This window comes from Neofelis nebulosa, chromosome 15 (genome assembly GCF_028018385.1).
Source record: "Neofelis nebulosa isolate mNeoNeb1 chromosome 15, mNeoNeb1.pri, whole genome shotgun sequence".
NCBI classification, from domain to species: domain Eukaryota; kingdom Metazoa; phylum Chordata; class Mammalia; order Carnivora; family Felidae; genus Neofelis; species Neofelis nebulosa.
In genome coordinates this window covers 36,995,151-37,010,972 of record NC_080796.1, presented here as the reverse complement: position 1 = coordinate 37,010,972, position 15,822 = coordinate 36,995,151, and the positions used below count along the sequence as shown (strand labels likewise).

Here is a 15,822-nt window from a genome sequence, read left to right as displayed (position 1 = left end):
GGGATGGCAGCCCCTCCCTCCCCCTCCAGATCCCAGCTTCCGCCATTGCTGCAGACTAGAACCCAGGACACCCTGGTTCCTAGAGGTGTGTCTGGAGAGGAGCAGCTTCTCAGCTTCTACCCGTGGCCTTCACCAAGCAGGCTTTTCTCCAGGTAATCTTGATTTGGTGAGGAAACGAAAAAGGGATGCATTTGGTTGTGACCCAATAACTCCGCCAAATTCTGGCCGTCCTACCGTCGAATGGCCAGGACTAGGAAGGGTTTGTGACTCTGTCACTGTGTTATTTTTTTAGCATTACGTAAGGCCATCAAATCATTTCTAAATGTGTTGGGTGCCATATGAAGCTTGGGAGGGGCCCAAATGGTGGAATATTACCATAACAGGCAAGAGGCCCATCAGCTGTGGGGTCCCAGCCCCTTTCTGCGCTGGGATAATTTTAGTGGCTTTTATATCCCTGACGACCTCATCCCTACAGCTGGAACTACTTCCAGCCCTGCATTCCTCTCCATTTTTGCAGTTGTCTGAATAATCATTCTGGAAAGGAGGTTCAGTGTCCCCGGGGTTGACAGAAGAGTCAGCTGGGTTGGAGGGCGAGTGGTGAAGACTGCATTAGTGTCAGATCAGGCAAGGTTTTGAGAGGGAGACAGGGACCCTCCCCCCTCCACCCACAAGTCCTTTGTCGCACTCAGCTCCCCTAGGAACTTTTAAAGCAAACCTTCTGCACAGAACCATCAAGTTGGCTCCTCTGGTTCTAAAAGAGACAGGGAGATAGAAGTTGAGATACACGTTTGAAAGGCCTGCTGTGCACTTCCACAAACTCCTTCCCCGTGCTGGGCCTCCCTCCCCTTTCAGCTCTTCACTGAGGGCCGCCATGGTGCTTCTCAGCAGCAGCCAGTCACCCTCGGGATGGGGGGCGTGTTGGGCACAAGGGTTAGACCTGCGGTGGGAAGGGAAGTTTTTGCTTGTCACAGTGATTATTCTCAGGGGTCCGGAATGGTAAACTTCCTGCAAAGCTCATCCTCTTCCATTAAGAAGCTTTCCACCTAAAATGCCAACAGTTGCCCTCCTGAGAACCACAAACGCTCCCGGGGGGGCCCTTCTGTCTCTGACAGTCTGCAGCTCTTGGCTTGTTGCCGATGGGCTGAACCTGGGAGCTTAGGGGGTGAGTGGACAGTGGTTTTCTGCCTGGGCTGCCTGTGTCAGCATGAAAGCAGCTCATTCCAGTTGGAGCAACCGCGTGGAACATTCTTCTCAAGTGGGGCAGGAGTCCCTAAGGACCTGTGAGAACATCTCTGTTCTGTCTCTGCTGTCTGGCTCCTCTTCCTCCTCCATCCCTCCTCTGCTCTTTTTTGCTGTTTATGGTCCTTTTCCTCCCTTTGTCTTCCCCTTTGGTTTCCCTTCTTGGTCCTCTGTCTCTGTGGCGGTCTGTGGCTCTCCCGGGCTTTGCTCCCCCTGCTGGAGACCCTCAGGCTCACAGAGGGTTACTAAGCTCCATCTTAAGATCTCCCTCCTTTCACTGCTGGCCCCAAGCTCCACAACAGAGTTCCTGCCCCATTCTATCTTGAAGGATCACAACAGTTCCTCCAGGCAATTGCTTAACTGAGGCCATGATGTCATAACGAAGTCATAGAGAATCACCTTGATTCTAATTGCATTGAAGATACTCTGAATGAGGCCTACGAAGTCATTCTCTTTGGATTCCAAATGAGAAAACGTCCCAAAATGTGGAAAGGAGAAAATTTTCTTAGCATGGAAATTAGAGGGGACCCCCCCCAACACACACACACACACACACACACACACACACACACACAAAGAGTAGAAAGGCTGTGGAAGGAGAAGTAGGATCTTCTGGATGATGTGGAGTTTCCTTCTAGAAGCCCAGACAAGGTAGTTTCAATGCAGAGGACTGCCCAGCTTAGCTCCCCTGGGATTTCATAGGGGCCAAGGTCTCTGGGGATGCTTGGAGAAACCGGGATGGATGGGGAGTCTTGACAGGAGAGACCTCTTGAGGCTGAGTGAGCAGGGAGCCTCCTGCAGGTCAGATAGCACCGGGGGTCCTGGCCGGGTTCTCCGGAGCAGCAAGGAGGGGAATCGCAAACAGTGGCTTGTGGTGCTTGGTCTCTGGCCAGAGCCTCCTGCCTCAAGAGGACTTGGAAGAAAGGGCAGATCCTGGAGAGTCTCTTCTGGGCCCAGTCTCTCAGGCTGAGGCCTGTTTGCTTACATAGCAACTTCAGCTGTCTGCCCTGCAGCTGCCAGAGGGTGCCTGCCATCCTGGGAAGTAGGGCGTGTGAATGAGGAGCGGGACTGGCTTTGAATGAGGGTGACAGGTGGGGAAGAACCAGTCCCCCCCCCCCCCCCCACCTCCCAGTGCCCCTCCAGCTGAGGCCTACCCAGATAGGTCATAAGTCCTAAATCGGTGCCTGGCCTGACCTGATTCCTGCCAGAGTAGACAAGAGAGGAGGGTCTGGGGTCTCTGCTTGAACTAGTAAACGCTGGGCCAGCACCATCCCTGGTTTAATCTGTTCCTCACCCTTAACGCTGAGGTCCAAGAAGTCAATGTTAGAGTTGCACCGTTACTGTAGAACCCTCTCTAGAATCCTGAGTCCACAGAGAATACAGCTAAACTGGTCCTGATGGGCATGTTTGTGTGGGAAGGTGAGTAGATGAACACGTGGGCATGTCCACTAAGAGTCCACTAAGGGGCTCTGACCTTGGGGAGACAGGAGTAAGCAGTACGAACAGAGTGGTGGCCTGCGCGTCCCAATCAGGCGGCCCTGAACTGGACATAGAAGGATAGTGTCCCTGAAGTATCCTCATACAACAGAAGCAAGAGGCAGATTTCCCTCAGAAGGAAGGGAATGCACCTTGGCTCCAGGGAAAGCTATTCGTCCTAGTAACCCAAGATCTACGAGGCACTTGGCACAAAGTGCTGCTAAATGAATTCTTGTGGGCTGGGGCGCCTGGGTGGCTCAGTCGGTTAAGTGTCTGACTCTTGATCTCAGCTCAGGTCTTGAGCTCAGGGTCATGAGTTCAAGCCTTGTGTTGGGCTCCGTGCTGGGCCTGAGGCCTACTTAAAAAAAAAAAAAAAGAAAAAATCCTGTGGGTGAGAAAGTAGCAAGCAAGCTACAGGAGCCTGTTCTCCCGGCTGCCACCCAGGCCCTCTGACCTTTGCTCCCCCATCAACTGCCAAGCAGAGAGGGGGTGGGCGTTGAAAAGTGAGGAGAGGAGGTGCCCCAGACACAGGCCTTACATAGAGTTGCAGAAAGGGGACTGGGGATTCAGGGCGGATCCTGTAGGCTTTCCTTCCACTTCCTGCTTCTTGTCTTAAACCCAGTCTCACACAGACACGCGGCCCTAGGGTGTGAGGTCCCCACTTCAGTCCCCGACATGCTGCCATGAACTTTCTGGTTCTGAGCCTCCTTGTGGCTTCACTGGACACCAACATCCAATCTAGCCAAGCTCTTCCTGGGCACCGAGGCCGCCTCAGGGTGTGAGAGACTCGAGGTTTGACGTGATGGTTCACTCTCCCCAGACTCTCGAGGTTTAGGTAGCAGTGGCGAACACTCCTAGCATTTTATAGATATATTTGGATTAAGTGAACGAATCACAAGCCATATAAGATTGAGAGAAACTGGAAAACTCAAAGTACCATATCTACTCCCAGCTACCTGGGATGAGAGGTCACGTTGAAAATGTGGGGCCACGTCAGAAGAGCGTGGGGGCACCTGGTTGGCTCAGTTGGTACAGCATGCGACTCTTGACCTCAGGGTTGTCAGTTCAAGCCCCACGTTAGGCGTGGCTTACTTTCAACAGAAAACCAGAATGTGAATTTCCACCGTGTGCCAGACTAAGGTTTCTGTGCTACGGAATACCTTCTCTATGGAACCAGCATAGAGAGCCTGCCTACCTTCTGAACGGCCTCTACTGTTCACACGTGGGACCAGGCCATCAAACAGTCACCCTAAGTCACCCTGGATACGCTTACATGACAACAGATGAGGCTGGGACCATCCATTTGTGTGCTGAGGGAAGTGCCCCCTTCTTCCTTGCACAACGTGTAGTACTGGAAACGTGAAGTCCTCCACCCCATTTTCCCTAAAACAGGAGGCGGGCTGAGAGCCCTTCAAAAGGAAAGGTCTTTGAGATCTTTTCCTTGTCTGGACTGGGGAGGGGTTTGGAGAAATACGTTGTTCAGTCTAAAATAATAGCCGTGGATCTGATGAGAGGTTCTGGGCAAGTGCAGATCCGGCCGAATCATCATCCTGGTGCTTGTGTTTCTTAAAAATATATCCCTTTGCAGAATTCTAATTATAGCCAGGGGAGCACTTGGAAGAGGTCTCTCCACGCACAAGCTCTGGCCCTGAGACGAGCTGGCCAGGAGGGAACTGTATTTCTGGCTGGGCCCCACAGGCACTTCTGCCCTTCTGCCCTTCGCCAGGCCAGGAAATTGCAGCCAGTATCACTGAAAGAAAAGGGTTTCCTCTTTCAGGCAGTTCACTGGGGATCTCAGTTGAACTCCTTTTCTGCCAGTATTAGCCTTTTGTTCTCCCCTGGGTTCTGGATGCCTAGGGGGACATGGTCGGGAAGTGGGATACAGAGGATGGAAACAATCTAGTCCCTTTCTTTTGGAAGCCCTCAAGCTCTCTGTCATTGCAGAACCACATTCCGCTTTCCAAGCAGGCAGGTTCCCCAGGCGGCTTTTAGAGGTAAGGTAAAGCTCTTCCTGCACAGGGGAAAAAAAAAAAAAAAAAAAAAAAAAAAAAAAAAAAAAAATTCTTCCTACATGTTAATTCTAAGAATGTTGTTATGGTGACTTGAATTTCTGGCTTAGGACTGTGTTTAAAACATCCCATCATAAAGGTAACATAAATGAAGCCCTATCAGCCATTTACACGTTAGTGAGAACTTGACCCGAGTCTATTGAGAACTACAGGGTATTCAACAGTGGGGATTCCTAGGTGAATTTACTTGATCCCTGCTGTCGATTTCTTCAGTCTCCGAGGCAGGGATAACGATTATGAACCTGCAGGATTCTTTCGCAGAGGTACCAGAGGACATACCCTAGCATATAGGGGCAAGGAGTAATGCATCGTGAGGGAAGGAAAGTGAGAAGATGCTTAGGGGAGAAGTGGCATTTGGGCTGGACCTTGAAGGTATGACAAAAAGGCATGGGGGAGGTACAGAGACGGGGGTGGTTGTGGTATATATCCTTAGGTGCTTGGGAGGATGCTTTGGGTGGCCAGCAGGAGGATGGATCGGTTTTCTTCGTGGTTAAGGGCATGGGCTCTAGATTCTGGGGATGAGCTCTGGCTCCGCCGCTTGCTAAACGTGTGACTTTGCTTTCCGCAAGTTTGCTACCTTTCAGTACCTCGCTTTCTTCCCCAGTATCAACCCCATCAGGTTATGGTGAGAATTAGTTAATCCCTGTAAACCTCTCAGAGCAATGCCTGGCGCCTAGTTAGTGCCAACTAAATGAAAGCTATTTATAATGGTGATTTCTCAGCACCTGGAAGATGGGGGTGGGGGTGGGGTGGGGAACTGGTGGAGGTGCTAAGGAAAAGTTTAGAAAAAGGAGGCTAAAGACCCCCCCCCCCAAATTAAAGTACATCTGTTTTGGGGGGTGCCTGGCTGGCTCCATTGGTAGAACCTGCGGCTCTTGGTTTCGGGGTTGTGAGTTTGAGCCCCACGTTGGTGTGGAGATTGCTTAAAAATAAAATCTTAAAAAAAAAAAAAAAAAAGTACATCTGGTTTCAAGGGAGCCAGGAGTGGACCAAAGGTAAGGGTAAAGTTTTAGGAACACAGACTTTGAAAAACGTGGTGAAAATTGTTTCCTCAGAGCTGATGGGCTCCAAGGTGAGGAAGTCAGGCGAGTGGGCAAAAAATGGCTTCCAGGCGGTGGCGTAGCGGTGGCTACCTGGAGCCGTGATCCCCGGCAAGCCCACATTCCAGGGCGGAGCGGCTAGGGTGCGTTGTCTTCTAGACCTCCTTGACCCTGTGGACCAATCCGGCAGGCACTGTTGGTCACAGGACTGAGGGAAAGGACATAGGTCAGTGCAGATCTGTTCCAACACCTGAGAAACCAGGTTAGGCTCCTGTCTTGCTAGCGCTATTCTCACACATGAGGGTCAGCACATTTATTGGAGTTTCAAGAAGGAGAGATGTGACTCGGTGTTGAGAAGGAGGCCAGGTCGGGAAGAAAGCATGGGCAGGAAAGGTGCAGACACTGGGGTGAACCCACTGGGAGGTGCTCAAGGACCCTGGAGTGGGGATTCTCTTGATAAACACAAGGAACAGACAAGGGGAGATCTAAAGAGCCACTGTGGCTTAGGTCCTACACAGTGTGCAGGGCTCCAGGGAAGAAAAATGACTCTAATTTTTTTTTAATTTCTTAATGTTTATTTATTATTTTGAGGGAGAGAGAGAGAGAGAGAGAGCGCAAGAGAGAACATGAACAGGGGAGGGGCAAAGAGAGAGGGAGACAGAATCTGAAGCAGGCTCCAGGCTCTGAGCTGTCAGCACAGAGCCCGACACGGGGCTTGAACTCATGGACTGTGAGATCATGACCTGAGCTGGAGTCGGATGTTCAACCGACTGAGCCACCCAGGCGCCCCAGAAGACTGACTCTTATAAGTGAGTCTCCGGACTTCATGCAGGGTGTGGCCACATCTCCGGAGTGGAATGCTTGAGAACTTTCTAGGCATGTGTTCTGACTCCACATGTGAACCTTCTTCAGGCCAACTCGACTAGCATCGTGTCTGGACTGGTGTTGTATTAGTGAGTTAATGGAGGGAAAGAAATGATACCGGTCAGGCTCAGATTTGGCGGCAGGTGAGGTTGGGGTGACTTGATCATGATTCGCCATGATGTGAAAGAAGGTCGGCGGAGGTAGTGGGGGCATCTTACTGCTCTGCCTCTTTATTGTGCTGCCGTGAGGGCCGAGCTCCAGCCATCGCTTCCACAAGAAAGAAAGAAAAAATGATGAAGGGCACGTGCCGTTGTTCTCTGAACAGGCATCTGGTAGCCTCCACTTTAGTCTCATTGGCTGCAACGTAGTCCAACGCCTTGCCCGGCCTCAGGGGGCCTGGGAAGTGTAGTTTGTATTCTAGGCGGCTCTGTGCCCGGCGAAAAAATCTGGGTTTTGCCGAGGAACAATGGAGGAGTGGAGTGGCTGTTGAGGATGTGGGTGAGTGGATGTGACTCTGCCACACGGAGATGATTAAAAACGTGAGGTTAAAAAAAAAACAAACAAACCCATTCAATACAAATGTAATTTATATTTGGATAAGGAATATATGCTTACGTAGTACTGCTCCCAGGAAAGACAATGTGGAAATTGTATTTTGATTGCTCTAGGAAATGACCTCCATTTAATGCTTTTGTAAAGCAAGGAATGCATAGGGGTACTTCAGGCTTTTCCACTGGCAGGTGAATTTTTGCGTGCTCAACTTCCTAAAAGTGGAGACCATTGAGGAGGGGAGAAGTAGATTTGCCTTTCTAGGCACCTTTGCCTCACGAGGATGCAACTTATGGGGAGTCTCTCTGAAGGAGAAAGTCCCATATTCGCTGTCTGAAAAGATGACATACCTCAGGCAAGGAAACCAAACAGAGACTTTATTTCAGGCTGTATGAAAAAATGAACGAGATACAAATGGACTCTGAGCCAGACTTGTCTGCAAGAGCCCTGGTTCTCTCCACGTTAGCGGGCTGAGGGCTAGGGCAGAGACATAAATGTCAGTTTGAACCCTCAGGCAAAAGTGTCAACTCAAGAATGGTCCTGACAGTGGCCCCTGGGGGCTACTCTGCCCGTGGCTCTGTTTATAGGGAATGGCTGATGTCTAGGGCACGTATGGCTGGAGGACACCATCACCCTGCAGCTCAGAAGCCTTGAGCTCTTTGATGCGGTGAGCAGGGGTCTACACGTAAGGAAGCATTGAGACTTCTGTCCACTGGCAGCCATATTTATCAGCATCATCTGTGTACGTTGGGCACCATGAGCAGAGACACAAAGAAACAAAAGGCATGATTCCTGATCCATAAAGCAGGACACATGATCACGCTGAGAAATCAGCCCCATGCAACACAGAGACAAGTAAGTTGACAAGTTCTTTAGTAATGCCACATAGCCAGTCAGGGAAGGTTTCTTGACCACTTTGAATAATCAGGTTTCAGAAGGGATGTTCGTAGACTGTTGACATGGGATATGTCTGAAAAAAAGACAGAAAGGGAGGGAGGTGAAGAGGGAAGAGAGTGAGAGGAGATGGAGGTAGAGGGAGAGGCAGAGAGAATGAGAATATGTAGGGGGTAGAACTTGTTGCCAAAATGTGAAGCCTATCCTTAAGCAGCACCCTAGATGGAAGCTAGCTGTTCATTTCTGGCTCTGATAACGTTGAATGAGTTGGACCACGTTCATGCCAGGGGAAAACTGTTTGCTGTTAGCAAGCCTTTCAAAGGATAAAGCAAGAAACTTTTAAACAATTATATTTTCATTTTGGTCTCTTTTCTTCAAACACTTAAAACAAGGTTCACGTGTAGTGTAAAAATGTCTTCAGTCTTCTTATAAACTTTTGAATTAGGACGCACTAGCCACACTGAATATGCTAAAGTTGGTTGTTTTTGTTTTGTTTTGTTTTTTTGTTTTGCTAAACTTGGTTTTTAATCTCAGTTCTCTCTTTTCAAAGAGGGTAGGAGGCTCACTGAGAAATGGGGAAACTGTGAGCTAAGTCGTCGAATGCTTAGGCATAGTTTTATATTGGGAAATCATCGAGGAAATGTCTTTAATGAAGACAGATGATGTGCCTTCTGATTTTCCTTTACCAGCTTGAAGTACTTTCTTACATGACTTCACATAAATGCTTAGTACTTCAGAAAATGTATTTAGAGAGGAGATGATTTGCCACTGAATGAGTTTCCACACCTGACATGCTTTTTCAGATGAATTGTAAAGGATTTCCCCCGACTTTATGCATTCAGGCCTGCACAGTAACCCTCTATCAAAGATAGTAGAGAATCTCTCCCTGCGAATCTGTCACCTGAGAGGTCTTGAAGTTAGTGGCTGGGCTTCCCCCGGGGCACAAACATCAGGAAGCTAAGAATTCAAGGAGAATCTGGCTCAGGTTTTTAGTTCTACCGTATTAGATGTAACTTTTTAGACCCTTGCAAGGTTTTCGGATAACTGGGTTTCAGAAGTTAGAGTGTGACCGAATTCAGGCTTCAGGTTGGACAAACTCATTTGGCAACCCCAAAATGCTTTTGAACTGTACATCAAAAGCCTGTGAAAACGTTCCCTAGATCCCATAGAAGTGGACCTGAGAACACGAGGTTGAGCTGGGAACTCAGGCTGGTGGGGGGGTGGGGGTGGAGGGGACAAGCACCAGAAGGGTTAGGAGAAAGAAACAGAGTTCCCAGAGTCTAAGTGACCTTTCTCTCTCCCATGCCCTCACTCTACCACCTTTCTTGGTCCCTTAGGCCTGCACTGCCTGAGAAGAAGGTGGCTGACCTCAGCACGCTGAATGAAGTGGGCTACCAAATCCGAATTTAGGCAAGCCATATCAGCCAACAAGGGGGCTTCTCTGGTGCTTCTCTCTGCACTTTACCCCAGCATCTTCAGGAGGAACTGCAACTATGGAGAACCTGTGGATTTTATTTTTACGGATTCACTTGGACGTGGAAGCGGAGTGGGGGGCAACAATTAACTTTGAAAGAAAATTCACGAAGGGGCAACCATGGAAAGGCTGAAGTAAGAAAGCCCACTGCGGTTGGACTGACTCCCTCACTGCAGATAGAAAGGGTAATACCATAAACTGTAGTTTTATATTTTCCCATTCACCTGTTTTTGTTTACTTGCTTTTGAACATTATGCCTCCACCGGTAGGAAATGTTAATGAAACCCTCCCTCCTACTTTTGATATAGTAAGGTAACTCAGTCAGTATTAATGTCTTTTTCAGCAATAACAGAGGCAAAGATTGGTGGGATTTTTTTTTTTTTTTTAAGCAGTCAATATTACCTCAGCATCTTGACATCAGATATGCAAACTTAATGGTGTTTTCATTTTTTTTATATTCTATTTGTATTGCTTCCCCGATATTTCCAATGGGGATGTCCACAAAGTTTGGAATTTTTTCCTGGTGCACACATAATGAGATTTAAGGTTATTATATCAAGTGTTTTACTAAAAAAAAAAGCACTGAAATTCTTCTGGCAGTACGGGAAACTATTTTCAGGATGTTGGAACTACTTCTTAATCTTTCTTAAAGCATTCACGGACAGCGGTTTCTGTTCTTTCAAAACAAAACAAAAAGCACGTGCAGGAGGTAGTCTATGTTCTGTCACTGACATTTAAACTTTGCAACCTCCAGCAAAAAAGAAAAAAAAAAAAAAGCACAAGAGGTCATAGCGCCGTGACACAAAGTGAGCAATATTGCAGCGACCTCCGACAGTCACACACGCAGAAAGGCAGAGGCCCGCAGTGGATCAGTAGAGAGCCTGGAGAAGCAGATAACCTTTCTCTTCAACGTTCCATCTGATTTTTGAACTCTGAGTCAGACCTTGATTCTGAAGGACTCACGGCTGGTAGAGACGTGTTCCGATGTCTTATGTTAAGACCAAGTGTGGCACGATGTGATCATTTTCCAGTACCTTGCTTTTTAAAGTACCACTTCGTGACATTTAGGAACTAGCAATTGGCAAATGCAGTGAATGAGAGAAGCAGAGCCTTTTTTAAAATGGAAAAGTCTCTCAGGTACAGTGTTACACCTTATAGCCTGATGTAGTCCATCAAGGGCAGGAGGAGTATGTGGCCTGCATATGGTGGTCACAGTGGAACTTCCGGCTGCGGGCCACACAGAAGAACTCTAACAGCCAAATCTGTGTTAGCAATATCAGGAGTATGCTTCTGTTGCATCTGCGTTTTCTCAGCCGCCGTGCCAACTCGTGAGACCCACAGGCGTATTTAAGTGAAGTCTACTAGTCAACGAAAGTGTTATTTTAGTCTCAGTGCTTCCTCTCTGGCTTTCTTTCACTGAAGGTGATTTCAGAAAGGGAGTAAAAAAAGTAAGAATCTGCTTGATTCTTGACCAGTAAAACCACCGAAGGTGACTTCGTCCTTTGGCCACGTATGCACGCGCTCGCTTTATGCTAAAACTCAATGGCATCAACAGACAGTATTTTCTTGAAAAAGAAGGACATTTAATGTCCTTTACATGAAAAGTACCGAGTAAGCATACATCTCAACTAGGTGAAGATACAGAAGTTAAAAATTCTGAACTTGATCACTTTAAGAATACTATTATCAGAGTTTAAAATGAGGTTTCTTTATACGTCTTCATAAGGCAAACTCATTTGAATTAGTCAATTCGTTCTTCTTCTAAAACAATCCCGACTTAGCTCCTTTTATGTATGAAAAACAAGATTTACATATCTTATGTTTATCAATGTGAAATCTTGTTATCTCCAGTAAGTATTTATACCACTGCACTTACACCACTGCAGTATAAGTAGCTTAGAATAAGGATTTTCTAAGAGCCTGGAATAGGATTTTCCAAGTGTTGCTCAAGTACTGTCCCATCCAAAGTAGAAAAGGTCAGTAGTTGCAGAGCCTTGTTTCCCACAAAAATGGGTAAGAGAACAGGGACACAGACCATTTCTAATATTCTGATGTATAAGCCTTAAAACTGCCAACTGTCTTGATGATTCAATTAGTAACCTGATTTTTTTCCACTCCTTGATTTTAAGATTCATTTCCCCAAAGCAAGTGTTCGTGGCAGAAACAGGAAAATTAATTTAAAATACTCTTAGTTTTCATTCTGTTTTCAATGCCTATGGAATTATGTTAATTGCTAAAAGATTTGAGACAGGCACCAAACTCCTAAATTCTAGTGCAATAATTTAATTGAAATGATACTAAGGTTAAAAAAAAAAACAAAAAACAAAAACCATGACATGATTTACCCCCCAAAATGGATTTTAAGACTGGCTATAATTCAAAAGATAAAAAGGAAATCTATGAGATGATTTGAATCTAGTATTTAAAGTTATTCATGCAAGAGAAGTTTTGTGCTCAAGCCATTATGGGGATACATGGCAAAGTTTAAATGGATGACAGAAATCTTGATTTTAGACTACATGTTGTGCTGTTTTGAGTACACTTTATTTCAGAAAGTGATATTTAGTATTTTCTATACACTTTGAAATCATGAGCATTTCACTTTTTCTAAGTCAATTATTTCATAAGGATTTTATTAATAGATATTGGTAAATAGAACTTTGGAGATCTTAATTCTGTATTCTTACTATACCCGAGGCTTTTGTAAGCTATAGTTTTATGTACAACCTTGTACAGTTTTTTTGACACACAATTCAGAATCTTGTTTATTCTCCTGGACTTTGTTCTGGCCAATACATTTTTTTTAAATCTTTAAGGAAAACTGTGATTGTTTTAGTGGGTATTTTTCTAAGTAAAGGAAAACTTGTATAATGGTATTTTAGAGAATGCCAGATCAGTGCATGTTTCAAGTTAATGTTTTTCTCATCACTTGTATGTTTATACACAGCATGGGACTTTAATAAAACCATCCTGGAAACTGAAGGATTGTTTTTCTTCCAAGAATGTAAGATGGTGTGATTTATTTTTTTTCTTGTCCTTTGACTACATACTTGTCCTGGCAAACGTGTTTATCACTGTCTCATCCCTGTCTTCTTCCACAATTTTCAGACTCTTTATTAAACACTATTCTGTTTTGCCACATCTTAATTCACTTACATCTCAGCATCACCCTAAGTAATACAGGCTCAGGGTAATGAAATAGTTTAGAAGGGGCAACAGCCCAGCATATGCAGCTTAGCACGCCTGCCACAAAACCTTCAGCCATAGATGCACTAGTGTAGTAATTTATTAGGTGATTCACAGGGACACAGTGCAAATGACTGGACTTTTCTGTTCGTTCAACCCCTTGAACTCTCTGGATCTCTAACTTGGGTTTTTAGGAAAGCAAAGGGTTAAAAGCAGACAGCTGCTAAATTCCAAAAAAAAAAAAAAAGAAAAAGAAAAAGAAAAAGAAAAAAAGACAAGATTTCAAACATGCACAGTATGTTGATATCAAAAGGTATAGTAAAACCAAAATTCATTACTCAACAGTGTCTCTTTCCATTTTAAAACTTGGATAGTACAGCACTTCAGACTGGGGGGGATCTGGCTTCCGCAATGAACCAGGTTTAAATGCTTTTGGCAGGTAAGTACAAGGCTCCAACAGAGTTTCCAATTCTTCTGACCGTAAAAAGTAAAGACAAGTAGATAATTTTAGTGGAGCTTTAAAAACCTGTGGGAAGGTTATTACATGGACGCTCTGGCCTCCAGTTCACAAAACACTACTACACTTTATAGGTTAAAGTAGAAAGCATTTTTATGGATTAACTCCACAAAGTGAAGCACATGAAAAGGGCCTAAAGTCAATATATTAATCAGGATATAAAACATTAAGTTTTCACAGAGGTTTTCAGGGATGTTAGTTTGCCAACAATGACCTATACACAAAATTATTTGTTAATAAACTCATGTAACACAAAGCGGTACTTAATGAATTTTCTTTTTTCTTTCCCCAATATTAAAAGGGATTAATTACACTATTATTATTTGACAGCAACAGTATCTGCTAATTAGAACACTGAATATTCTGCAAACTGTTACTAGAAAATGTGGAAAATCTTAGAACTACAGGTAATACTGTAAGTAAAAACCCAAAAAAGTGAGAAATGAAACATTTAAAAATAATTGCTTTTTACAATTTTTACTAGGCAAATCCTTATAACCCACATGCTTTGTTCAGGTAGTCATCTGATTTATTTTGTTAAAAAATAACTGTAGTCAATATACTTTCGTACAAAAACCTTTGAAGTCCAGGACTTGGAGGAACTACTGCTTTCTAATTTCACAGGAGTCATTCTACGAAGAATGCCCATTGTAGAAACTTTTATAATTCAGTGTAATTCAAATATAAAATTACTACTTAGTAAAAACGCACATAACTCTTTGATCCTAATGCCTCAAAAAAGGGGACATTTTCACTTTTTCGATTTTAAAATTTTTGATTCAAACATTCACATAGTGCCAGCTGTGGGCTAATTAGACCTGCTCTTAACCACTTTACAAAAAAAAAAATGTCAGCACCATGCACACTGCGGCCTCATGATAAAAGAAAACAAAGTAGCTAACATCTTAGAAACAAAACCACTAAGCTTAAATTACTACTTGAGAGTATTAGGTCTCCAAGTTGGTATCTCCCCACTAGTTTTGCGGGCTTCCTAAGTATCTGAGGCAAAACCAAAATAATCTCATAGCTGACATTTTGTTCTAAAGACAAGCTTCCTAATAAAATAAATTTCTATAGAACTGGTTCAGAAAAATAAAGTCTCTCCCCCAACCTGGGGATGTCTTCCTGAAATGGAATAGAAAAAAGGAAAAAAAAATTGCTAGGGAAATGAAAGCGTTAAAACCCAGTCTCTGCCTCTCTCTCCGGCATGCTGGAATGGTCTGTCCCACAGGATGGAAAAGAGAGGGCATGTGTAAAACTCCTCTCCTACTACATTTCCCAACAAAATGTAGACACATTACATGGCTCAGGATAGTAATAAGCTGGATTAAGCAATTTGTACAATTTTAGAAAGCATCATTACGCCCCCTCAAAACCAAACTAAAATGGTTGGTTAGACACTTGTGAACGACCCAGTGATTTCTGAGATGAATTAGGACTTGACAAACAGATGGTCCGCACAATGAAATCAAGCCTTCTGGAAGGGAAATGAGTTGTGGTTTGCAAGAACTCAGAGATACTTTGGATCCACTGTAAAGCTTGCCAAAAACATCAACTGAAATTCTTTACTAACACTAGAGGATGCGCTATATTTAAAAATCACTGTCAATTTTACTGGGATTTAGGATAAAAAATATTTACAACTCTTTTACAACAAGGAGGGAGCATTTAGAACTCACTGGTCAGGAAAATACTTTTTCATTATTACAAAGAAAATTGTTGTAAACTTGTTTCTTCCGACATCTGTTTGAAGCCTTGAACAGAACCTCTTCCGAAACTCCACAGCGCAAAAATAAACATGCAAACTCTCAAGAGCTATTTTACACTTTGTGAAAAGAATACAAACTGGACACAAAAGTATATGTGTCATCAAAGAAGAGTCACAGCTCAAGTCTGAACTTAGCCAATAAAGGCAGATGATCCGAAGAGTTATTTTCATTTGGAAGTCCATTAACAGTCCATAAGTCTTGTTCTGTAAGGAGTGATAGTCTGGCCAGAAGTTTCAAGCCACCAACCAGAGCAACTTCAGCTCCTACGTTAAAGAAACACATTAATATTTAGCATAACTGTGTCAACAGGTCACTGTAAATGAATCACACAAGTCTTTATTTTTTTAAAAAAATGATGATCAGGAACTTCAGATCCCTCTAGAAGTCTAATAGGAAACCGTTCTTAGAATATGACTAAATTTCATTTAATTTTTTGAAGTTTATTTATTTTGATAGGGAGAGAGAGAGGGAGTGCACGTGTGAGTAGAGGAGGGGCAGGAAGAGGGAGAGAGAGAACCTCAAGCAGGCCCAGTGCTGTCAGTGCAAAGCCCGATGCGAGGCTTGATCCCACAACCCTGGGATCATGACCTGAGCCAAAATCAAGAGTCAGATGCTTTAACTGACTGAGCCATCCAGCACCGCATGATTAAATTTCATATTGAGTTATAACCTAATTATAATTCTCAGACACACAGCAGTTTCAGATGTTTGTTTTTTTTCTAGTTCAGAGTTTTTTGTTTTCAGT

General features: G+C 44.5%; 2 protein-coding genes across 16 annotated transcripts in view; one reads left to right on the top strand and one right to left on the bottom strand.

The window, feature by feature from the left end:
- Window positions 1-12,587, top strand: part of VASH2 (vasohibin 2) — a 41,380-nt gene extending 28,793 nt beyond the window's left edge. For 3 of the 6 annotated variants that reach the window (XM_058700860.1, XM_058700856.1, XM_058700854.1), the window contains 2 exons: window positions 30-152; window positions 9,469-12,587. In XM_058700860.1, coding sequence (XP_058556843.1) covers window positions 30-152; window positions 9,469-9,541 — 196 coding nt within the window. In that variant the 3' untranslated portion in view covers window positions 9,542-12,587. The remainder of the gene's footprint in view (window positions 1-29; window positions 153-9,468) is intronic. The other 3 variants (XM_058700855.1, XM_058700859.1, XM_058700857.1) reach the window with 1 other exon arrangement.
- The window catches only part of ANGEL2 (angel homolog 2), a 254,102-nt gene that overhangs the window by 222,117 nt on the left and 16,163 nt on the right, over window positions 1-15,822 (bottom strand). For 9 of the 10 annotated variants that reach the window (XM_058700844.1, XM_058700847.1, XM_058700853.1 and 6 more), the window contains one exon: window positions 13,384-15,340. The exons of the other annotated variant lie outside the window; for it this stretch is intronic. In XM_058700844.1, coding sequence (XP_058556827.1) covers window positions 15,189-15,340 — 152 coding nt within the window. In that variant the 3' untranslated portion in view covers window positions 13,384-15,188. Of the gene's footprint in view, window positions 1-13,383; window positions 15,341-15,822 lie in introns of those variants that run through there. 10 annotated transcript variants of the gene reach the window in all.